Raw genomic sequence first — 25546 nt, 5'->3', positions numbered from 1 at the left:
GATAGAGAAGTACTCGAGGGACAGTTACCTTCGACGCGGGCGAGCCGCATCATGGGGAGACAGGTGAAGTCGCGGATGCCGGTGTACTTGTGGACGCGGCCGTCCTGCGTGGTGGCGACCAGGTACTCGGCGAACCAGGCGAGCTGCCACACGGGGCTGAAGGAGCCGGCGACGAGGCGGTCGGCGCTGGCGAGCGGCCGGCCGTGGCGCGCCGTCGTGTCCAGCAGCAGCACGCCGCCGTCGTAGCGGCCCACCGCCAGCAGGTTGGGCCGCCGCTCCGAGAAGGCGAGCGCCGTCACCGCGGGGCCCATCTCGTACAGCCGCTCGGGCCGCGTCGGGTTCTTCACGCTCCACACGGCCACCGCGCCCGCCGTCTCGTCCGAGTACAGGAACTTGCCGTAGCCCACGGCCACCAGGTTGCAGTCGGCCGCGTTCCAGCACATGGCCGTCACGCTCTTCCCCTTCACTTCCGGGCACGTGAACGTCCACAGCAGGTGCAGCCCGTACTTGAACTCCACCTCCATCCGCAGCGGGTCGGCCTGCATCAGCTCTTTGAACACCTTCTGTTCGAAGTCGTAGAAGTTGCTGTCGAGGATCCTCTCCACCTGCGAGCAGGCGTCCTGGAACGCGTCCGTCTTGACGATCGAAGCGAGCTGGTCCTCCGGCTCGAGCCTCTGGCTCTCCGACATGGGGAGGGACGCGTTGGACTGCGGCAGCGAGACGTCACTCGTCTTGTCCCGCAGGATGGTGGTGAGCCCGCCTGTGCGGGCAGCCGGCCGCTTCAGCATCGTGGCGTACGTGTCGTAGATGTCCCAGACGCTGGCGAAGTCGCAGCTGTTGTTCCTGAAGAGGCGGGCCGTCAGAGCGACGGCGGTCTTCCTCATCATGCTGACCGTCTGCATCTCCATGCTGCTCCTCTTCCTCATCCTGCCCTTGCCCTGCGTCAGGTACTCGTACAGCTCGTTGTCCCGGCGGACGGCCTCTCCGAGCGGCGAGTCGGCCACGCAGCTGACGCTGGGCCGCGAGAGGAGGAAGAAGGTGTCCGTCTCGGTCAGAACGGCCGTCTTAGCGGACTCTGCAGCGGCGGCCTCCTCGATGGCGCCTCTAGCTTCGGGCTCCGCCGGTAGGTAGAATTGCGACGGCACGTCGTCGGCCTTGCCACTGCTTTCGGCTATGAAGTCGCTGCACGCGATCGACGCGTCTTCGATGGTGTGAGTGAACAGCGACTGGTAGATAGATACCGTCGAGCTGAAGACGCTGGTGGCGCTTATGCCGCTCATGGCACTCAGAAAGTCCGAGCCTGAAAGTTGAAAATGAAGAAGTAAGTAATATTAGGATCTAACGTTTCGTCGTAGGGATCCAAAGGGAACGGTGATGGACCTTGGACCTTAGGTACAGAGGAGACTGGAACAGCACCTTACGTCCACATGCTAACACCTTTTTATTGGTCTTTTTCACTGACGCATATGTACATTACCATGAAGGGTGAGGTACACGTACACACGTGGTTTCCGTTTTCAATTTTGGAGTGGAATAGAGTGTGTCCCGACATGTCAGGCCAATAGATGTTCAATGGGGTGGCCATCATTTGCTGCGCACAATTGCAATCTCTAGCGTAGTGAATGTCGTACACGCCGCAGTACATCTGTTGTAATATCGCCGCAGGCTGCCACAATACGTTGTTTCATATCCTCTGGGGTTGTAGGCACATCACGGTACACATTCTCCTTTAACGTACCCCACAGAAAGAAGTCCAGAGGTGTAAGATCAGGAGAACGGACTGGCCAATTTATGCGTCCTCCACGTCCTATGAAACGCCCGTCGAACATCCTGTCAAGCGTCAGCCTAGTGTTAATTGTGGAACGTGCAGGTGCACCATCATGCTGACACCACATACGTCGACGCGTTTCCAGTGGGACATTTTCGAGCAACGTTGGCAGATCAAACTGTAGAAACGCGATGTATGTTGCACCTGTTTGGGCCCTTTGCAATGAAGTGAGGACCAATGAGGTGGTCGCCAATGATTCCGCAACATACATTTACAGTCCACGGTCGCTGTCGCTCTACCTGTCTGAGCCAGCGAGGATTGTCCACGGACCAGTAAAGCATGTTCCGTAGATTCACTGCCCCGTGGTTTGTGAAACCCGCTTCATCGGTAAACAGGTAGAACTGCAACGCATTCTCTGTTAATGCCCATTGACAGAATTGAACTCGATGATTAAATTCATCACCATGTAATTGCTGATGTAGCGACACATGAAACGGGTGAAAGCGGTGACGATGCAGTATGCGCATGACACTACTTTGACTCAGTCCACCGGCTCTCGCAATGTCCCCTGTACTCAGGTTTGGGTTCATGGCAACAGCAGCTAACACACCAACTGCATCCGCTTCTCCTGTGACGGGCCTGTTACGGACCCGTTTGCGCGCTACGACCATACCTGTTGCATACAGTTGGCGGTAGATATTTTGCAATGTGCGGCACGTTGGATGCTCTCTGTCCGGGTACCGTTCTGCATACACCCTGCAGGCTTCAGCTACATTTCGTCGACACAAGCCATAGATGAGTATCATCTCCGCCTTTTCACCATGGTCACAGTTCCTACAACACTACACTATCACAGACGTCTGGTAACACGGTGTACTACAGTTGGTCTGCGTGCGGAGACGAATGCAGAATAACAATAGCAGCAAGCGCTACATGCGGACACTGAGACAGCTAGACCAAACCACAACAGTACATTACAGCCACACTCGTAAACACGGTCGTCATCGTAAACATGTCCCTGCAGATGCTGCTCGCCAACCGTGGCCGTGTTTGTTACAACAAGCAACTGAACGTCGGACGTTTCAAGCGTCAACTTTAGGTTACAATATCTCCGGATGTAATTAACATTTTACAATGCAACAAACGGCACTGATTACGTATTTGTTTGCTAACAAAACTAACGTGGTTCCATTTAAAAAAGGTAGGTTTGTATTAAAAAAACATACTTCCGTGCATTTTTGTATGGTTTGTATTAAACAATTACACTAGCCCCTCTCCTCACGTTCGGTCTATGGAATCGGTTCGTCAGTATTTGATGTGGTTTACGAAATATATCTAGCGGTAACGTTAGGTGACTCACCCTGTATTGCCAGCCGGAATGGCCAAGCGGTTCTAGGCGCTTTAGTCTGGAACCGCGCTTCCGCTACGGTCTCAGGTTCGAATCCTGTCTCGGGCATGGATGTGTGTGTCGTCCTTAGGTTAGCTAGGTTTAAGTAGTTCTAAGCTCTAGGGGGCTGATGACCTCAGATGTTAAGTCGCATATTGCTTAGAGCCACTTGAACCATTTTTTTTGCTCAGAGCCATTTGAACCAATTTTTGTGATATATAACTAAAAACTATTTCAGAAATCAATACACGTCAGTATTTACAAACAACGAAAAAACGTAATCGCGACATCACCAGTTTTAAATCGCGATTGTGTGTGATGGCCATTCGCTCATTAGCTAAGGTGCGCCCAGGTGAGATGGCGAAGGGACATCAACAAAAGACGTTTCGTGCTCTCCGTTTCAACTGGTGCCATGCCGTTATGTGAATGCACTGCGAATTTTATCACATTATGGCACTGTATCTCCTGCTGCTCAGAGTTTCGACAAAAGCAACAGTAGTTTCAAGACACAGTTGTTTACATACCTCGCCCTCGTGTGCTCTTTCAAGACGTATAGCGCATTCAACGCTCTTACAGACGTAGTTCATAGGAAGTCTCCTCGTTGTGCCATTCAAAAGTTATCCGTTTCTCATGTGTGTGTCTGGCGAGGTTTGTGTTTCAAAGCTTACGAGATTCAATTGCCAGAGGCCCTCCATCCTTTCATGGCTCTGATAAATAAGGTTAAAATATTAATAAAAAACATGTAAGTAATAAATGAAAAGCGCTAGTTTACTTTTGTTCTACAATATTACTTTTATTGTGTTAACCGGTTTTCGGCTTACAAGGCCATTTTCAGACATTTACTGAGTATTGTCACCAATGAAGTTACAATGGTTGTAAACAACATTGGAAGAGGAGTTACACGTCTAAGACGTTTAGAGTTTTGTAATTTTTTTCTGGGCGTGGATATGGAAGATGATAATTTCCTTTCTAGCTGAACATTAAAGTGTGGGGCTACATACAAATGGTTCAAACGGCTCCGAGCACTATGGGACTTAACATCTGAGGTCATCAGTCCCCTAGAACTTAGAACTACTTAAAGCTAACTAACCTAAGGACATCACACACATCCATGCCCGAGGCAGGATTCGAACCTGCGACCGTAGCGGTCGCGCGGTTACAGACTGAAGCGCCTAGAACCGCTCGGCCACTACGGCCGGCCCGGGCTACATACAGTTTACGTGGAAAATCGAACCACAACAACGCAAGAACATGAGGAACACGACAGATACATGCCACATTCGTGCACGAGAGAGATTCTCCAAAGATCTGTGTTTCGCGTAGTTTCCTGAGAAAACAGTTGTAACGGCGCCATGCGAGCCGCTACACGGCTTAACACAACAGTCATATACTCAAAACACACGCGGTAGCCCTTCCGACTCTCAGGGAAGATCAATATAAGATTTATTATTCGGAATAATGTTTAGTATACGTAATTACTTTAATATTATCACTCTTAGTATTGTCTGCAAGTGTGAATGCGGGTCGTTTGCTGCTGTGTGCCGTGGGTTCTGCGAATGTGTAGATGCCATTTAGCCTACCATTGTGTTAAGTAGAGTGCGACAACACTGGACCAGAGATACATAAGTTTCCCAAGTGTTAGCAGGTCCCTTTAGGTTGGCAAATAGCCGCTGTGCAGACTCTCTGAGCCCTTCCGGCCACTGAGTGTGGAGAGACGATAAGGTATTCCCCGCTGAGACTCTGGTGAGTATGGACGCTCTCCGTGATTGCTCTTACAGTTAGCGAAAGTTGAGGCATTCATGTTCACTTTGAACTTTCCAGCAGCTTCACTGCTAATAAAACACATTATGGGGTTTCTTAAAGTCATCTCAGTTAGGATGCTGCATAAAATTGCTATTTTTATTTTGTTTTACTTATGAAGGGCCAGCATTCCATAGAATCACGTTATTAAGTAAAGTGAGTGATTAACGAGTATTTTCATGTTTTCTAGGAAATAAATGTAGTCATTACGTAAAATTATTAACTTGGTTTCTCACAGCAACGCTATATTTCCATTATTGTTTCAATTAAATTATCCAAACTTTCAACTTAAAGCGAACCACTAAGCAGAAAATTTGTGTAGTGATGTTTGCTCGTGCGAACGGTCGTAGGTGTCTTTCGCAAAACACACAGGTGCCATTATCAAGTTGAGGATTCCAGCCATGGCTTTGCGGGAAGCAAATATGATGTACAGTCATGGGCCATTCATTAAGTCGGAAACGACGGTTACTGGGATCACGTGCCCGAATGTGCCAAATCTGACCTTATTCCGTCTGTCGCGCGGGGTATCCGGACGGTATGAGGCGCATTGTCACGGTCTGTGCCGCTCCCCCCGTCGGACGTTCGTGTCCTCTTTCGGGCATGGGTGTGTGTGTTGTCCATAGCGTAAGTTACTTTAAGCTAGATTAAGTAGCGTATAGGTTTAGAACGATCTCAGCAGTTTGGTCCCATAGGACCTTACAACAAATTTCCAAATTACCTGTTGATTCACATGCGAAGTCTACAGAGAGTTTCACAGTTCCTATGAAATTTACGACTCAGTAAAGTTGTAATAAGGGAACCATGTTCGGAAATGTGCCATTGTAGATCGGATCACTTTCAAATCATGGTATGCACAAAGCAAGACAACGAGCTCCGTCATGTGTGCCCTACAGGTGCGCGTGGCATAGGCGATGTCTCGACTACTCGTCATCGGATTCTCTCTTACGTGAGTAGTATGACCGCAGTCAAGCCTCTTAATTGGTTACGAACGAACCAGTTTCTCGAAGCCGTTGTTGTAGTTGGACGAAAATGGTATATAATTTTATAATTACAACATGGACTCTCGACGGTATGCTCTTCTCAGTTTGTGTGTGTAACGAGAAACTGGAGATCTGATAGTCATTCGATCTTCAAATTAATTTTATATTCAAACGGTACATTTCCATACATGGCCTCCTCGTCAAACACCATCTGCTAAGTCCCCTGTAAAACATCCAGAAGTATGTAATAGGAGTGCGAAACAACCTATATATTTGCCACTGTTGACCTTCCGGTTGACTGATATAATGAACCCGGTGTCCCCTTTTTCTGGCACTAAAAATAGACCGAAGAAGGGTCAAACAAATTTTTTCATGACAGAGAAAGCTCAATAATACAAAATCCCCCGCTCCATACCCTCTAATAGCCTTTGATTCGTTTTCGCTTTGGCGGCTGAAACATGATTCTGTTATAGATAAGTACGAAACTTTTGCATTATCTATCCCGGAATATTGTTAAGACAGACTTTGACCTAGGTTACGTTGCTAGGTGACACACTGGGCTTTTTCTATAATTGTGAGGATATGCCAAACATTTCAGATTTTGACAGGACGGAACACTACCACACTGGTATCCGTATGTAAGATCATTTCTTAGCAATGAAAAAATGAGCTGTATCAACGATGTACCTCCCATAAGGAGGGTACGGATCTCGCATTGTTGTTACATTGGCCTTCAAGTTCGCCTGATGTCACATCACGTGATTTGTCTTTTCTGTGGAGTTATGTGAAAGGCAGTGTCCACGTGCCTCTCCTACCCGCAAATAAGGGTGAATTGCAACACCACGTAGCATTAGCAGAGAATGCACTAACCTGAGGTATCCTCCCAAAAGTATGGTAAAATTTACTACCACCTGGATCTTGGTCGTGCATCCAGTCAAGGACACAACTGAACATTTGAGAAAGGGAAATAAATCCTTTCATATTTCAAATGTGCATATGTGTAAAAGACATAGGCCTACCCTTATAAAATCTGGTGTAATTGTAACGAGGTCGGACAGTAAAACTCCCATTAGGTGGTAAGTAGTTAGATGTCCACGACTCTTGACAGAATGTGGGATTCTTAGGCTTGTCTGCTCTGTAAAGTAGGATAGATGGTGATCTCTGCCAAAAGTGTTCAATGCCGGTGCACGCACAAGTATTTCAGAGCACACCGTTCATCGTACATTTGCAAGTCGGCTCTTGCTTTAATCATAAATATATCTCCGAGTGATGGTAAATGTTATTGTCTTCATATAAAGAAAGGTATTATCTTCTTAATAACGTCGCTACCAGCTTAATTTATTACTTATGAAATTAGTGTATTTACTCATGGCACTTATGTTGCCTATATCTGCGCTCACTTTCAGAATTCAAATTAATAATCAAATTGAGTAATTTCATAAGATTGAACCTTGAATTGATGGTGTGCCCATTTATTACCACAAAAAATGGCGAATAGCTGAGGGAGTATGAATGAGAACAATGGCGTATTTAAATGTACAAAGATGTTGACAACTTTTTAACTTTATAATTACAACGAGCTCATAAATCTTACAAAGAAAATGATAAACACAAATCAGGAACTGGATGGTACTTGATTGGCAATGCGTTCATTGGGTTGGAAACTAAACAGTTTCTCTTCTTAATTAATCCTTTTTACAACGCAATCTGACTTTGTTTACATGAATTCACAGTTAGACTGAATTGTACTGAAATAGAATCAGCTACGACGACGTACATCACAAACAATAGTTCACCAGAGAACAGGGAGCTGTGAATATCATTTAACAACCCTACTCTGGTGCAGTAATACTTTACTCTTTCACCTTCATTCAGGCGGCAGCAGAAAACTGCACGCTGTGGGCGAGGAGCAGCGCGCTGCGACAGCTATAATGTTCTGACGTGTCCACGAAAATTTGCAAACCACGAGCACTGGTGTTCTGATTATTGGAACGCGGGACGGTTTCCTATCAGAACCCAAAAAAATCCCGGCAGATTTCAGTGTGATGTGCATTTGTTCGTTGGTCTGGCCAAACCAATGTGACTTACAGGCACGACGGTCCATGCTGGAATTATAAAGGCGTCAGACGGACTACTGAGAGCGAATAAGTTCACTTTCACGACACACGATATGTCCGAGATGATATGCACTTGCACTGTCGGCACAGCTGGAAACTTCCACTGGCTCTTAGTCCACCACATGTTGCAGACCACTAGCGTCACCCGCTAGGAAAAGACGAAGTCTCTCACAATGGCCGCGCGGTCTGGGGGCGCCTCGTCACGGTTCGCGCAGTCCTCCCTCGGGCATGGGTGTGTGTGTTGTCCTTAGCGTAAGTTAACTGATTATGCCAAAGACTGGATCTCACCTTGTCCTTTAGGAAACACACAAAACAATATCCTGCATGAATTATGTGGTACCAGTTGGTGAACATGTACCTCCACAATGAGAGGTTCTGCCCTAGGACTTGTATATCCTATTGCGAAATACTGCTCCTCTGCTGGTTGAATAGCAGCAATGCAAGGACACTAGATCTCAAACTACACAACAAGATTTGTATCATCATCGGATGCATCAAAAGTACAACCCCGCACTGGTTACCACGCTCAGCAATATGCCCTGTCTCTACTATGCAGCAAGGGTTCCTTAATTTGTCAACTTAAGAGGATACAAAGCGACCCAGGAAATTTTTCCAGACAGATTGAAATAAGCAATTGTCAAACCTCTTCATAAGAAAGGGGCCAAGAGTGACTTAAATAATTATAGACCAATCTCGTTGCTGACGTCATTTCCTAAAATATCCGAAAAAGTTATTTAGGTTACCACGCTCAGCAATATGCCCTGTCTCCACTATGCAGCAAGGGTTCCTTAATTCGTCAACTGAAGAGGATACAAAGCGACCAAGGAAATTTTTCCAGACAGATTGAAATACGCAATTGTCAAACCTCTTCATAAGAAAGGAGCCAAGAGTGACTTAAATAATTATAGACCAATCTCGTTGCTGACGTCATTTCCTAAAATATCCGAAAAAGTTATTTATTCAAGAGTAGTCTCAAAATGAAAATCTTTATACACATTACTACACACGCAAAAATGACCAAACCTTGCAACCGATAACTATGCTACACCAAAGCCACAGCAGCTATAGTAGCTCCAAATAACACTCAATAAAATCGATACACCAGAAGTGACAGTAAGAACAAGAGAAGTGTAGCAGAAACATCGAAAAGGAAAACATAAATTTGGCTACATAAAAAGAAACTTACCGCATATGGACTTCCAAAGGAGTCAAATATCGAGGCTGACAAGAACGAAATAAGGACATAACAAGAAATAATAATGTTAGAAGGTCAAACTGTAAGAAAAGAAGCAATATCAAGAATAGCTAATGAAAAAAATAATAAGAAACACAAACTGCCAGACACGAATGAGGTACCACCGAAATCAGTTCTTCCCTACCACCCGCCCTCAATCAGACGCAAAATTTTATAATAGTAAAAATAATGAAACCACGAGTCAATAACATAAACCCTCCGGCAAAGACACACCAATACCCCTCGGTCTACCATTGTAACTAGAAAATATTAAAGCAACAGAAAAACCTCCCTCCAGAGAAACCAAAAGTACCACCGGCACAATACAGTAACATAAAAAAACGTAACGTAAAACAAGAAAAAAGTATCAGAGCCACCAACACCTAACTAACAAAGCGAGGCTTGTACATTTTGCTGTAATACTTTCATAAATGAAAGAAATAAACAATAACCTTTAAGAAAACTCTTCCTCCAACAGTATTCATCTAAATGGCCTTGCAACACAGAAATCCTCCTCTTTCCCCGCCCGACAACAGATTTTACAGCCCCCCAATACCCCTCGAAAGTATTAGTACATGCCCCTGTCTTATAATCTGTAAAATGAATATTATGATTCACGATCAAATAATGATAACCCCTTTCACCCAATCCCTTGTACGAAGCAAACCCATCCGACATGACTACAGAAGCTTCTTTCACATATTCTTCTATTAAAGATGTCAAGACTTCCTTTGTCCGGTTTGGTACAATCCTAAATACTACATCAGCACCATCTCCTCCAGAAATTACTACTCCAAAAACCCACAGAAGCTTCTTTCACATATTCTTCTATTAAAGATGTCAAGACTTCCTTTGCCCGGTTTGGTACAATCCTAAATACTACATCAGCACCATCTCCTCCAGAAACTACTACTCCAAAAATCCAAAGTCCAACAACTTCGTGCCCCTTTTCGTACTTTCTCTTTCCAAAACGTGACTCCGCCACTTCAACTATAACCCCTGCCCCCCCCCCCCCCCTCCAGTGACCGCCTATACATTATTAATTCCCCACAGACTTCTCTACAAAACAAGAACCTGTCGACCACAGTGCCACACGAAACCCCTGCTCCGTGCATGACAGATTTGCAAGAATATTCATAGAAAAATAGTAATTTAGCATGACAATTACTGCTTAAGTCACCCTCGAACTTGCGAACCATCTCCCCCTTCGTGTGGATCTCCATATGTTATTTTTCCGGCGGGGTCAGGGATTTTCTCTGCCTCGTGATGACTGGGTGTTGTGTGATGTCTTTAGGTTAGTTAGGTTTAAGTAGTTCTAAGTTCTAAGGGACTGATGACCATAGATGTTAAGTCCCATAGTGCTCAGAGCCATTTGAACCATTTTTTTGTTATTTTTCCTGCGCCTCTACCACGAATTCTTCGGAAGTTCGTGATGACGCAACTCAAAACCATATAATTTCCACAGACACTGCTGTTGCAAAATTCAGCAATGACGCCCAATGACTGCAAAAATTTATGGCCACTTATTCTCTAAAGCAGAATTTTCGCAGTAAAAACAACTGACTCATCCATAACCTTATAAATCACGACTACTTTCATTAACAAAAGATGCCGAAAACAAATTACAGATGAAAACAAAACAATCTACATCGAATTTTTAATAAACGCGCGTAACGAGGAAATCCAGAGAAATCATTTAACGTTCATCGACAGCAATTTGCGGCACAAATTAAATAACATCACACATTATGTCATTAGTCAAAGCCGACGGGTGGTATCGGACACTAGAATTAACCCGACAATGCATTTACCGATGGCCTTCACTTAACGACCGAGAGCAGCGGCATTTGCGTAGACTTATCAGTGTTAACAAACAAGCACACTGCGTAAAATAAAAGCAGAAATCAATGTGAGACACACGACGAACGTATCCGATAACACAGTGCATTGAAATTTGGAGTTACTAGGGTATGGCGGCAGACGAGCGACGCGAGTGACTTTGCTAACAAGTCCATTCCTTGGTTTGTGACCGAATTAATTGGACCCTATACGATTGTAAAACCGTGACTTGGTCAGAGGATTCCAGGTCGGTAGGGTTCGAATGCACCCTAGATCTCGCGAAACCATAACTGTTTGGGCTGTCTTTACATGGAATGGACAGGGTCCTCTGGTCCAACTGAACCGATCACTGACTGTAAATAGTTATGTTCGGCTGCTTGCAGACCATTTGTCGCCATTCGTGGACTTCATGTTCCCAAACAGTGACTCAATTTTTATGTTTGACAATGCGTCATGTCACCGGTTTAAAGAACATCCTGGAAAATTCGAGCAAATGATTTAGCCACCCTGATCGCCCGATATGAACCCCATCGAATATTTATGTGACTTAATCGAGAGGTCAGTCAACGCACAAAATCCTGCACCGGCAACACTTTCGCAATGAAGGACGGCTATAGATGCAAAATGGTTCAAATGGCTCTGAGCACTATGGGATGTAACATTGGAGGTCATGAGTCCCCTAGAACTTATTACTACTTAAACCTAACTAACCAAAGGACATCACACACATCCATGCCCGAGGCAGGATTCGAACCTGTGACCGTAGCGGTCGCGCGGTTCCAGACTGAAGCGCCTAGAACCGCTCGGCCACACCGACCGGCGGCTGTAGATGCAGCATGGCTAAATATTTCTACAGAGGACTTCCAACGTCTTGAGTTCATTCTTCGTCGAATTGATGCACTACGCCAGGCAAAAGGAGGTCCGACACGATGTTAGGAGGTATCCCATGACTTTTGTTACTTCGGTGTACATTACGTTTTAAATGAGGAGGAAAGATGAACGAGGCAATAGTGGGAGATTACAGTATCTGGAAGAAACGAGACTTGTACCGTCTTGCATTAGCTACACGCACATCACGGCGTGCGCTGTCACCTCGAATCACTGAACTAGGTAATTTCCAAGAATGATTGCCTATCGAAGTTGCGGTGTCCAAACAATACATATTGAACATGCGATCGTAACTCGATCATGCGACTCTGGTGGCGGGCGTTGTGATCAATTATTTGGGATCGTCGTTTTAATATGTTTTCCGTCGTCCCCTCAGTTGCTCTACATTACATACCTCCGCGAATTATTTGTGAGTTGCTAGGGAATGCCAGACGATTTATGTCATTAGTGAGTGGGATGTGTGGTGTTCTTGATGTTTCTTCGGCGGATTCTCTCACATGGAAAAATCTAATTTCACGTTTATCCAGCGTAGAAAATTGTTCGACTTTTCGTCCAAATATGGAGCACCACCGTACGAGGAAAGAAGGTTCTGTGTAGACAGTGGTGGTGCGAAGTGTGTAGAACTTAGAATGAAATTTTCATTCTACAGCGGAGTGTACGCTGATATGAAACTTCCTGGCAGATTAAAACTGTGTGCCGGACCGAGACTCTAACTCGGGACCTTTGCCTTTCGCGGGCAAGTGCTCTACCAACTGAGCTACCGAAGCACGACTCACGCCCTGTACTCACACCCTTACTTCCGCCAGTACCTCGTCTCCTACCTTCCAAACTTTACAGAAGCTCTCCTGCAAACCTTGCAGGACAGCACTCCTGGAGGAAAGGCTTAGCCACAGCCTGTGGGCATGTTTCCAGAATGAGATTTTCACTCTACAGCGGAGTGTGCGCTGATATGAAGCTTCCTGGCAGATTAAAACTGTGTGCCAGACCGAGACTCGAACTCGGGACCTTTGCCTTTTGCGGGCAAGTGCTCTACCAACTGAGCTACCCAAGCACGACTCAAGCCCCGTCCTCACAGCTTTACTTCCGCCAGTACCTCGTCTCCTACCTTCCAAACTTTACAGAAGCTCTCCTGCAAACCTTGCAGAACTATCACTCCTGTAAGAAAGGATAGAACTTTGTAAGAACCGTTTCGATGCTGAAATACCGTTTACAATTTTATTGCAGACAGTGCGGAAAACGAACGAGTATCATGAAGATAACATGGTTCGACTCTTCCAAATTATCCATCCAGACCACCGTAATGGACTTTCAGACGATGACGACATCGACGACGAGTAAGGTAAGTCGTCTCCTTTGCAAATACAAGTATTTTAATAACGCTCGTTTTTTGTCGTTGCTGTAGCGACCACCGTAAACGTACTCGTAACGCTCCCCACCGGAGTTGCACGATCCATTTACGATCGCACTTTCGATATACAGGGTGAAAAGTATTTAAACCGACAAACTCTGGGAGGTTTAGGGGACATCAAAACAAATATTTTTCCCTAATGTCATTTTTTCCTATGAGGAGTATTTCACCCGGTAGAGGAAGATTTCTCTGGCGGCAAATTAATTAAACCAACAAACACTTTTTCATTTTTTTTATGACCAAGAGACAACAACTAGGTAGCAGATACGGCCCAATTAAACAGTCTCCAACAACACCGACCCACACATTAACGAAGAACCGCATTTGTTGAGCGCTAGTAACTGTGGCATGTGGATTATCCTCACCCCAAATATGCAAAGAAGATTCCATCACGTTGCTTCATCGGTAAACAACACAGAGGATGAAAATGTAGGATGCATTTCACACTGTTCCAGGTACCACTGCGAAAACTATGCTCTGGGTGGATTACCAACTGGTTCCAGGTTGTGGACACTGTAGGTGAATTGGACATAACAATCGCTCTCGAAGGACTGTTCTTACATTCGTCTGATTCGTCCCCATGTGAAGTGCAATTGTACGAGTGCTGATTGAAGGATCCCGCTCCACATGCTGCAAAACAACTTCCTCAAATTGCAGCGTTCTTACCGTGCGACGGCATCCCTGTCCAGGTAATGTGCTAAATTACATGGTCTCCCGCACACGTAGGTACACAGCAGTAAAGGTCGTATGAGGCGGGATACGGCGATTAGGATATTGTCGTTGATAAACCCGCCGTGCAGCTAGTCCGTTGTTGTGCGCTACGTAGGACGCACCAACCATATCAGTGTACTCACTCCAGGTGTATCGCTCCATTAGTAAACAGAGACAATGCACTACTACACTGTTGGACAGCAGTTGCCTACAACTGAAGAGTGTAATACGCTCTCTAACTACTGAAGATCGTAATACGGTCTCTATCAACTGAAGAGCGTAATAGGACCTCCAACGGTTTAAATAATCATCGTAGGAAAATATGACATTAGGGAAAAATATTTGTTTTGATGTCGCCTATAACCTCCCAGAGTAAGTACTTTTCACCCTGTATATGGCTTGGATCCCGCGCCTTCGATAGGCAATCATTATTGGAATATTTTAGAATACGTGGGTGTGTTCTTAGCCTGGGTGTGTCACCTGGCAGACCGGTGACGCTGCCGCCGAGAGCGGCGTGGAAGACTTGCAGCTCGCTCTCCGCGGCGGGCGGCATGCGGGCGTCGCTGAGGCGGCCCGGCGTCAGGTCGACTCCGTTCTCGACGAGTCGCGGCAGCGGCGTGGTCTGCGCCGGCCGCCGGCACAGCGACAGCCGGGTGCCCGACTGCGGCATCCCGTGCGACAGCAGCGACCGCCGGCGCCGCGGGGCCGCGTGCGACTGCGGCATCGACGCCGGCGGGCTGTCGATCCTGTGCAGCGATTGCATTCCTCTGTCACAGCCTCGACACTTAACTTATTCGAGTCAGCTTACTTTCACAAAGCGTCCGGAGAAACAAGAGAACGAGTTCGACCAACGATATTACTGCAAAATGCATAGCCGTCGGCACGGGGAAACCTGGCTTCTTCAGTCCGATTGAAGAATTGTTAGCGCTGTTCCAGGAAGCTATGGCTCGACAGGAATTAGCTGCACTAGCCGTTGGCTTTCAGTAGTGACGTAACGGGATAAATTCTAGAGTCCAATGTCACTCTTTGCTTTGAGCAACGATATCACACCTGAGGCAAGGACACTATTAGAGGCAGTCTTTGAAAGTAGCCGTTGATATTCGTAAACAATGGAACATGGCATGCTATAAAAGTACGGTCACTAGAATTGACCCACATAAAGTTGCTGATTGCTGTGTCGTCACTTCTTGGTGCGCAGCTTAATTACATTCCTTTATAGCGTAGCACTATTCGTTATAATGTCGTTGGTTCGACAGACACAATGTTGTAGTCTCTGCTTTTTAAGAAAAAGATTTATAACCTTTAGTCGATTAATCATTCTTTTTTTCTGTACAATTTATTATTATTATTATTCTTTCCTTTCTCAGACGTTATGTCTCGTTAAAAATGGAAAGTGACGCGGACCTTGATCAAGCGTGACTTCCTTTTAACTGTACGGTATACGTTACATTGCATTTAGGAACTTTCGGGTAATTGAACATGTATCAATAATTACAGATTTCTGTAGTTGTATAAACAGGGTGCTACAAAAAGGCACGGCCAAACTTTCAGCAAACATTCCTCACACACAAAGAAAGAAAATGTGTTATGTGGACATGTGTCCGGAAACGCTTACTTTCCATGTTAGAGTTCATTTTATCACTTCTCTTCAAATCACATTAATCATGGAATGGAAACACACAGCAACAGAACGTACCAGCGTGACTTTAAACACTTTGTTACAAGAAATGTTCAAAATGTCCTCCGTTAGCGAGGATACATGCATCCACCCACCGTCGCAAGGAATCCCTGATGCGCTGATGCAGCCCTGGAGAATGGAGTATTGTATCACAGTCGTCCACAATACGAACACGAAGAGTCTCTACATTTGGTACCGGGGTTGCGTAGACAAGAGCTTTCAAATGTCCCGATAAATGAAACTCAAGAAGGTTGAGGTCAGGAGAGCGTGGAGGCCATGGAATTGGTCTACCTCTACCAATCCATCAGTCACCGAATCTGTTGTTGAGAAGCGTACGAACACTTCGACTGAAATGTTCTGGCATGTTATTTACGTCGTCTGAAGCATATTCACTAGGTCAGTGATCAAAGCCGATAACTACTGTCACAGTTTGAACATGGAGACGCGGCTCCAAAACGACAGTAAAAGTATTGTACTATTTAAGGAATTTATCCATGTCAAATATTGGTGGAATATAACGTAACTATGTGTGTATAAAGTGCTCAGGACGATGAGAAATTTGCCATTCTAGTCGTCGGCTTTGAGCAGTGTCGTAGTAGTAAGACCGGTATTGCAGTAGCAAATATCTTCGACCAACCTTTTGGAAAAGCTGGGACCATGGTCTAACTTTTGTAAAAGATACGATAATCGTACCCTAGTCAGACTGAAAGATTAGATAACGTACATTTTCCAAAGTTCTTTTACAGTGTAATACTGACCTCATGGATGCTGTGACGTTACATCCAGGTGCGTAAACAATTTACACCATCGATTCATTTCCCTTTAGTGTTCTTCGTTGCCTTATTTTGGTTGGATTCAAACACAGATTAGGAATATCTATAGAGTGAGTGCAGCTTAATCAGAATATCGCCATCATCAACCCGAAATTGTTGCGCGACTCCAATATAACGATGTTTGTTTACGCTTTGCGCTACGAACTACACGCTAGTATTGCGCTTACGTATCCTGCTTTTACACGTTTTATTTATCTGCAATGGCGAATCATTGTTGCCGCTGTGGGCATAAATTAAAAAAACATGAAAAGAGAAACGTTCCTTTTCATAGGTAGGTCTAATTGTAATTATTATACTAATAATAAGAGCTTTATATTTTGAAAAATTTCGGGACACAGCGCAATAAAATATTAATATTCCAGGGTGATTTATGTCATTGTCAATATACACGGACGGAAAAAATGGCAACATCAACAAAGAATTAACGCAGAGTACCGAAAGTTCGGGAATACATTTGTGTAGATAATATATGTAAGTGATTAAAGTTGCAAGATCACCTATTAATGTAAGTGCGAGATAAGCCATTGCAAATGATTAATAACTAGCGTAACCGACAGAATGTTGGAAGCAAGCATGCAAACGTATGTGCATTTTGATACCCATGTACCGGGTGTCAGTTTGTCGGGTGGCGTTCCATGCCTGTTGCACTTGATCTGTCAATGCAGGGACGGTTAAGGGGGGTAGGACGTCAAACGGGCCGACTTGGAGCAGGAGAGGTATTTCAGGAGATTTTAATTTCCAGTGTCCATACTTTTACAAATAAATTCATAATACTTTGTCAGCATCACCAGGAAGGATTCAGGATTCACACCCATTAGAGTGGAAGTTCGAAAACATAACAAAATAATGTTTTTACGTGCGAAATATCACCATTTTTTCATTTACTAATGGCTGCATTTGTTGCTATAGGTACACTTTTCTTCATAAGTTAGAGAGATTCTTCGATGAATTTCGCGCAGCATACAAACCATACTTACAGGTGTGTGAAACTCTGGAATTTATTTAATTTACGAAAAAATGAATGAAACTGTTATATTTTAAACTTCATGTTTAGAAATAACACAATTTTTCTAGCTAATTACTTCAATTTTTACGACAGTTTTTAACAGATTTGTAAAATTCTAGAGTTTCATACACCTTTGAGTATGGTTTGTATGCTGTGCAAAATTCATCGAAGAATCTCTCTTACTTATGAAGAAAAGTGTACCTACAGCAACAAATACTGCCATTAGTAAGTGAAAAAAATGATGAAATTTCACATGTAAAAAAAATTTATTTTGTTATGTTTTCGAACTTCCACGACTATGAGTGTAAAATGTGAATCCTTCCTGGTCATGCTGACAAAGTTTTATGAATTTATTTGTAAAACTATAGACAGTGGAAATTAAAATGTCCTGTGATGCCTCTCGTGCTCCAAGTCAGCCCGTTTGACGTCCTACCCCCCTTAAGGCTATATGTGGATGACGCTGGTGTTATCGTGCCCACCTTGTACCATGTCGGCACTTTATAGAGCATGTTGGGTTACAACGATGGAAAGGGCGAGCGTTACCCTGTTTGAGAACACTCCCTGGAATGCTGTTCATGAATGGCAGCACAACAGGTCGAATCACCAGACGGATGTACAATTTTGCAGAATGGGCGCATGGGGCACCCAAGTGATTGCTCTTGCTGTCGTACGAAATCGCATCCTAGACCATAAGTCCTGGAGTGGGTGCAGAGTGTCTAGCATGCAGCCTGGTAGATTGCAGGCCCTCAAGTGGCCTCCTCTTAACCGACACACGCCCATCACTGGCAAAGAGGCAGAACAATCGTTCATCAGAAAACAACAGATCTCCATCCTGACCTGCAATGAGGTCGCAAATGGCGATGGTTTGGAGTTAGCGGAATGCACGCTGCAGAGCGTCTGTTCAAAAATGGTTCAAATGGCTCTGAGCATTATGGGACTTAACTGCTGAGGTCATCAGTCCCCTAGAACTTAGAACTACTTAAACCTAACTACCCTAAGGACATCACACACATCCATGCCCGAGGCAGGATTCGAACCTGCGACCGTGGTGGTCGCGCGGTTCCAGACTGTAGCGCCTAGAACCGCTCGGCCACTCCGGCCGGCAGAGCGTCTGTCTTGGAGTTGTCCTGGAAGTAACCGGTTTGTAACAGTTCTTTTTGACACTTTGGTGCCAAAGGCTGCTCAGATTGCAGCTGCGGATGCAGTTCGATGATCCCAGAGACATAGGCCGAACAGTAGTGCCGCGTGGCCTTCCGGAGCCCGATCTTCAGGTACTTCCTCGTGACCACCACTGTCAGCAATCATTTTCAATGGCTACATTCCTGAAATAAAGCAGAAGCAACATCTAGATTCTCGCAACCCTACTACATGACCTCGCTCAAAGTCAGTGAGGTGCGCCGCGCGAGGTAGCAGCGCGGTCTTGGGCGTCGTGCCACGGTTTGCGCGGCTCTCCCCGTCGGAGGTTCGAGTCCTCCATCGGGAATGGGTGTGTGTGTCATCCTCAGCGTAAGTTAGTTTAAGTTAGATTAAGCAGTGTGTGAGCCTAGGGACCGGTGACCTCAGCAGTTTAGGAATCAGTGAGGTGCTGATAATTCGGTCTTTGTCACCTTAAAAACATTCTTCATTAACATCAACTTACAAGGTAAGTAACGCCCACGACCATTACAACGTGTATTTAAAACAAACCTGATTTGCATCATCATAGTGGCGCTACTATGTGACTGGCGCGAAATGTGAATAGACATGATCTTTCAGACGTCACATCTCGCTTATGTTGCACAACTCATTCTTGTTGTTTGCTATTTTTTTCTGAGGGTGTACTTACAAGGCAAGTGCTAAATAAATAGAATAGTGTAAGGAGCGTGCTGCCAGTCAATCCGTCCCGTGTAACAGCGTTTCGAACAATTTTCAATTCAATTGGCTCTGAGCACTATGGGACTTAACATCTGAGGTCATCAGTCCCCTAGAACTTAGAACTACTTAAACCTAACCTAACCTAAGGACATCACACACATCCATGCCCTAGGCAGGATTCGAACCTGCGACAGTAAAAGTCGCGCGGTTCCAAACTGAAGCGCCTAGAACCTCTCGGCCACACCGGCCGGCAATATTCAGTTGCAGACGAAATTTACTTATATAACAGTTTGACCCATTACTTCCGTATTACACAGACCTCGAAACCATTGTGAGGAAATTTTGACGTAGTAGGACTACGAAACAGTAGCACTAGAACCTGAGACGGAGAACCAGTGTGCACGATTAATAAACTAGTTCACTTAAGGGTAGAGAAAGATTTTAAAAATAAACAGGAAGTGAAAATGGGATAATTTCGCCTTTAAAAATTTTCAGCATGTGATCAAATTTCATGTTTTTCTGGAGACTTTCACTTTGGCCTACAACGAAGCTGTGTCGCAATACTACAGCTATACAATTTATTCACGCAGGTAAGACTGTCAGGTGCAGTAGCAGTTGTAAAATATAGTGGTGGCTGTTCCTTCGTTTTCTGTAACAAAAAAAACCGACACCTGAGTTGTGATACTTGTCGTAAAGAAGTGAAATGTTCTTGAATTTATTCCTTCACAAGCAAGTTTCATTACAGTTACCGAAGGTAATTTACTCACATGCCTAGGAAAAGCGTTTTCTGTTGAAAGGGATCTGTGTGTACTAACTGTGTAATGACATTGAAAAACTTCAGAGTACTTAGTGACAAACTTTTCGCCGTATGATAGTCACGTGACTTTGGAAGGAATATAAAACTACTGAAGCTTTCGTGGCCTTTTGTTGACATATTACCTGTTGGCTTCTGTTGCGTGTTCTTCGACGATTTTTCTTATATTCCTCCAACACGTCTGGCCGCATGGTCAGAGCTTGATGTTGCATTGCTTCTGACGGACTGGAGGGAAATCTATCTCGGTGACGAAAATCCTGTTAGACGCATCTGAATGCTCACTCCATAGACGTTCCTACGTTATGACTTAGAACCAATTTTTTAAAATTTCTGCTGCGAGTGATGGACAAGTTACTTTCATCTGCGTTTAATGGCAATTTTAAGATTTCTTATTAAGTATGACACCTGATTGTGTGATTTATGTGAAGCAGATTGTGAGATACACTTTGATATAAACATGTTCGTTGCAGTCTCCACTTCAGCTACATATAACGTTTGTTTTGTGACACCAACTTCGATTTCGTGACGATAAATACGGTTTCGCGTTTCTTTTAATTTTTATTACTGTTTAACGTTGCCTTCATTCTAGCTGTAAAAGTTCCTTTTCATTGTCAATTTTTTCTTTGTCCCTCTGTTCGTTTAATCGATTCCGATTCTCCGTGACCCTACGCCAATGTCTTCTTACACTTTCTCCTGCAGACTTTCCAGGTTGGAACCCATTGCTGCTGTGATACCGTTGATGCACCACATCCTTTGACACCCTCCTCTCCTTGTGCCTTTGGACTTCCCCAAGACTAAAGTCTTCTCCAGTGAAGCATGTTTTCTCATAATGCACCGAAAGCAGGTCAGTTTTAGTTTCAGTATCAGACCTTCGAAAGGCCAGTCAGGTCTTATCTGCTGTAATGCTGACCTACTCGTTGTTTTTGGGGGCCCATGGGACTCTAAGGAGTTTCCTCCAATACCACAATTCAAAGGTGTCTGTTCTACTCCGTTCAGCCTTTCTTATAGCCCACGTCTCATATCAGTACACCACGACTTGAAAGATCTCAGCCCTTACTATACGAGTCTCTGTTGTTAAAGTTATGTCTCTACACCTTTAAACATTGTCAAGATTGGACATTGCCTTTGCGCTGAATAACAAGCGTCTTGATTTTCTAGGTTCAGTCATCATCATCAGAAATCTAGGACTCGAAGTAACTGAACACAGAACTACCTTCATTCTTTCTCCTCCTGCACGACTTGAAGAGATACGAGGGTAAGTCAATTATTATAGTTACATTTTTATTTTTTGGTAGTACTGTCGTTTTACGTGGATGACGCGTGCTTTGTTTATTTGTTGTTATATCTTTGCAATTTTCGAGCTGATAGGTTAGTTTCGTTATCGCTGCGGTGCTGTTAATCATGGCTACTCCTCTGTCTATGTGCACCAAAGAAGAGTAACGTTCAGTGATCGATTTTTTTGTTGTCGGAAGGCGTATCAGGAGGGGAAATTTATCGACCACTTTCGGTGCAGTACGGGAACAGTGTGTTGCCATAACGGAGTGTCTACGAATCGATTGAAAAATTCCGAAATGGTTGCACAAGTGTTACAGAAGATGAATCAACCGCCCGACCGTTTACTGCCACAAATGAAGAAACCATTGAGCGTTCACGTGAAATGAGTCTCTTACACAGACGATTAACTATTGACGAAGTGGCACATCGTCTGCAAATTAATCACGGTTCTGCCTACGAAATCATCCACAACAGACATGGGTTTCATAAAGTTTGTGCAAGATGGGTCCCAAAACAGCTCACACAGTTGCACAAACAAACGCGCTTGAACATCTGTTAAAAACATTTGGATCGCTTTGGTAACTTCTTAGGCAGGATCATTACTGGTGACGAAACATGGATCCATCGTTATGAGCCGGAGAGTAAACGGCAGAGTATGGAATGGAAACATCTAAATTCTCCACGCAAGAAGAAATTCAAGACCCAACCGTCCGCAGGAAAACTGGTGCTTACGGTTTTTTGGGATGCACAGGGTCCAGTACTGGATCATTATGAGGAAAGCGGAACAACAATAGATAGTGTACGTTGCAGTGAGATGCTTGCTGCCGGGCTAAAGCCTGCAATTCGAAGAAAACGCCGATGATTGCTGTCAGAAGGTGTTGTGTTGTTGCACGACAATGCCCGTAAGCATACCGCTGCCCATTCTGCTGAAACGCTCCAGAAACTCAAATTTGAAGTACTCAATAGGCCTCAGTCCTGCTGGTGTCGAATTCGGATACATGTTGACGGATGTTTCTCCATTTTACATAAGGCATAACAAGATCTTATCATTAAAAGCCAACTCGTAAATGCGATTTCTGAATCAGAAATCTGCTGCGTAATCTTTTTTTGTATACAGAATGTAGCTGCCGTTATTCCTCCTTTGTGCGGTCGCGCCGAATTGCTGATCACTTGCGTATGTAGTGTACTTCATGCCAATTTAGCATTTGCTACATGCCACCCTCAACATGTTGCAGTTTTAATGGGCGGCAGTTTAATGCAAAATAAACTTTAGAGACGTAGGAAAAGCGGAGGCTAAGACAAACAGTGACAAATATATGCACGAATCAATAGAAAATGGAAGTGGCTGTCGCAAAATAACTTAGCTATTTGTCGGAAAAGAATTGCAACTACAAGTACGAGGGTAAGTCAATTTTTATCCGCAAAGTAGTTATAAAATTTTATTGTAATCAAATAGGAAACTTACAAGAACATCATTTTCGACAGGTTTCAACGCACCTGGTCCATCTTTTTATAATAGAGATGGGGCTCCTCCACGCCCGCACCACCGTGGTGACCAAACCAAAAGTTCTACTTTCACCTCCGTCAACACGTTAGTTGTCTAATAAGTGGATCACAGGATGCTGGACTGTGATGTTATCCGTGATTCTGGCTAAGATTACGCATTAACACGGTCCGTCAGTTGATAGATTGTGGACGAAACGCGAATGAGGGTAGCGATTTGAAGAGCAGAGGGAAAAAAGTGCCAAGGCTCGTGCCGAGAGAAAAAATTTCTGCGGCATTGGGATGGGTAGTAAGAACAATAGTGGTTTACTAGCTGCGATAGTTCATGCAAGGTTGGGTTTGTAAATGTAGGTATCATGCATCATTACCGTGGCAGGCGATGGCGGTGTATCCCGGTATACAGCAGCCGCTGCGTTCCTGGAACAATCAGAATAGTTATAAATTAGTGGGAGATCGGCCATAGATCATCTCACTGTGTGGGGGGTGTGTATAGCTTGTCTGCATGTGTACGGTACGGCTTCGGCCAGTTTTTCGGCAAGTGTGTTCAAACTGGATATACACTTATGGTGGCTGATAAGCAGGGGCTCACCTGTACCGTTGTGTTTGCGTGTACTTGGCCATAGATGTTAGGTCGTTGAAAGTATGTTTTTTGGTCTATTATGTTTCCATGTATGGTTGTGGTCGTAGTTCTCCAGATTCAGAATGAACGGGTTCGTCGAATGTCTGGAGTTTCTGTATAGTCTTATACAGGCATTAAGGGGCCCTCGATTTGCCTCGGACGAAGCAGTGAAAGAAGTGGTGCATTCCTGGCTCACAGCTCAACCAAGAACCTTCTTTTATGTGGCATCGGGAAGCTTGTACAACGATAGACCTTCATAACAAATGACATCCTGAGACCGGAGCAATTCGGCTTCAGGAATCACCACTCCACAACACAACAACTCGTACGGGTTGTTGAACATCTAACACATGGCTTCAACACAAACAAAGCAACAGGGGCGGTGTTCCTGGACGTAGAAAAAGCTTTCGACCGTCTATGGCACAGCGGCCTCATTCGCAAATTCAGCGACGCGGGCTTCCCCGACGGGCTGGTGCGTCTCATACACTCATACCTCACTGACAGGAGTTTCAACACTGACGTGCAGGGAACACAATCAACACGACACGGTATACATGCGGGAGTACCCCAAGGAAGCATCCTAGGGCCCCTACTGTTTAACCTCTACATAAACGATCTCCCAACCACACACAACACAACGATGGCAATTTACGCGGATGACACAGACATCCTCGCACAAGATTGGAAACCATCAAACATTACGTCACGATTACAGAACGCACTCAAGAGTGGCTGAGCCTTGTTTAGAGACATGGTGTGTTAGAGTAAACGTAGACAAGTGCGAAGCAATTCTTTTCATTCGAAGACCGAGGCAAGTGCGCAAACATCGCGACTGCAGACCAATAACTCTACATACACCCCCTATACATTTTCATGAGTAAGTCAAATACCTTGGTGTCTGGCTGGACCGGAAATTTCTCGGGGGGGGGGGGGGGGGGAAGGGGGGGGGGGGACCACATACAACACATGACCAACAGAGCAATCGCGAGGCTCAAACAGCTCTACCCTATGCTCAACAGGCATAGCACACTGAACAGACTGGTATCGAGGTCCATGTACATGACACTTAATCGACTCCTGATGACGTACACAGCCCCAACCTTGCATGAACTATCGCAGCTAGTAAACCACTACTGCTCTTACTACCCATCCCAATGTCGCAGAGGTTTCTTCCCTTGGCACGAGCATTGGCACTTTTTTCCCTCTGCTCTTCAATTCGCTACCCCCATTCGCGTTTCGTCCACAATCTATCACCTGATGGACCGTGTTAATGCGTAATCTTACCCAGACGCACGGATAACATCAAAGCCCAGCATCCTGTGATCCACTTACTAGATAACTAACATGTTTGCGGAGGTGACAGTAGAACTTTTGGTTTGGTCACCACACTGTTGGGCGCGTGGAGGAGCCTCATCTCTATTATAAAAAGATGGACCAGGTGCGTTGAAACCTGTCGAAAAATGATGTTCTCGTAAGTTTCCTATTTGATTACAATAAAATTTTATAACTACTTTGCGGATAAAAATTAACTTACCCTCGTACTTGTAGTTGCCATTCTTTTCCGACAAATAGCGAAGTTATTTTGCGACAGCCACTTCCATTTTCTATTGATTCGTGCATATATTTGTCACTGTTTGTCGTAGCCTCCGCTTTTCCTACGTCTCTAAAGTTTATTTTGCGTTACACTGCCGCCCATTAAAACTGCAACATGTTGAGGGTGGCATGTAGCAAATGCTAAATTGGCATGAAGTACACTACATACGCAAGTAATCAGCATTTCGGCGCGACCGCGCAAAGGAGGAATAACGGCAGCTACATTCTGTACACAAAAA

General features: G+C 44.8%; 2 protein-coding genes across 2 annotated transcripts in view; one reads left to right on the top strand and one right to left on the bottom strand.

Annotated features, from left to right (window-relative positions):
- The window catches only part of LOC126344485 (dynein axonemal intermediate chain 4-like), a 60569-nt gene extending 45674 nt beyond the window's left edge, over nucleotides 1-14895 (bottom strand). Inside the window, exons 1-2 of the mRNA XM_050002026.1 lie at nucleotides 14613-14895; nucleotides 29-1300 (exon numbers count right to left, since the gene is read on the bottom strand). Of these exons, the coding sequence (XP_049857983.1) occupies nucleotides 29-1300; nucleotides 14613-14895 (1555 nt within the window). The remainder of the gene's footprint in view (nucleotides 1-28; nucleotides 1301-14612) is intronic.
- A 179-nt stretch (nucleotides 14896-15074) lies between these two features.
- Nucleotides 15075-25546, top strand: part of LOC126344326 (uncharacterized) — a 98885-nt gene continuing 88413 nt past the window's right edge. The window contains exon 1 of the mRNA XM_050002014.1: nucleotides 15075-15104. Coding sequence (XP_049857971.1) covers nucleotides 15075-15104 — 30 coding nt within the window. The remainder of the gene's footprint in view (nucleotides 15105-25546) is intronic.

The sequence above is a fragment of the Schistocerca gregaria genome, chromosome 1 (genome assembly GCF_023897955.1).
Source record: "Schistocerca gregaria isolate iqSchGreg1 chromosome 1, iqSchGreg1.2, whole genome shotgun sequence".
Classification (NCBI taxonomy): Eukaryota; Metazoa; Arthropoda; class Insecta; order Orthoptera; family Acrididae; genus Schistocerca; species Schistocerca gregaria.
Note: the sequence above shows the minus strand (reverse complement) of the source record. Positions and strands in the feature narration are given on the sequence as shown.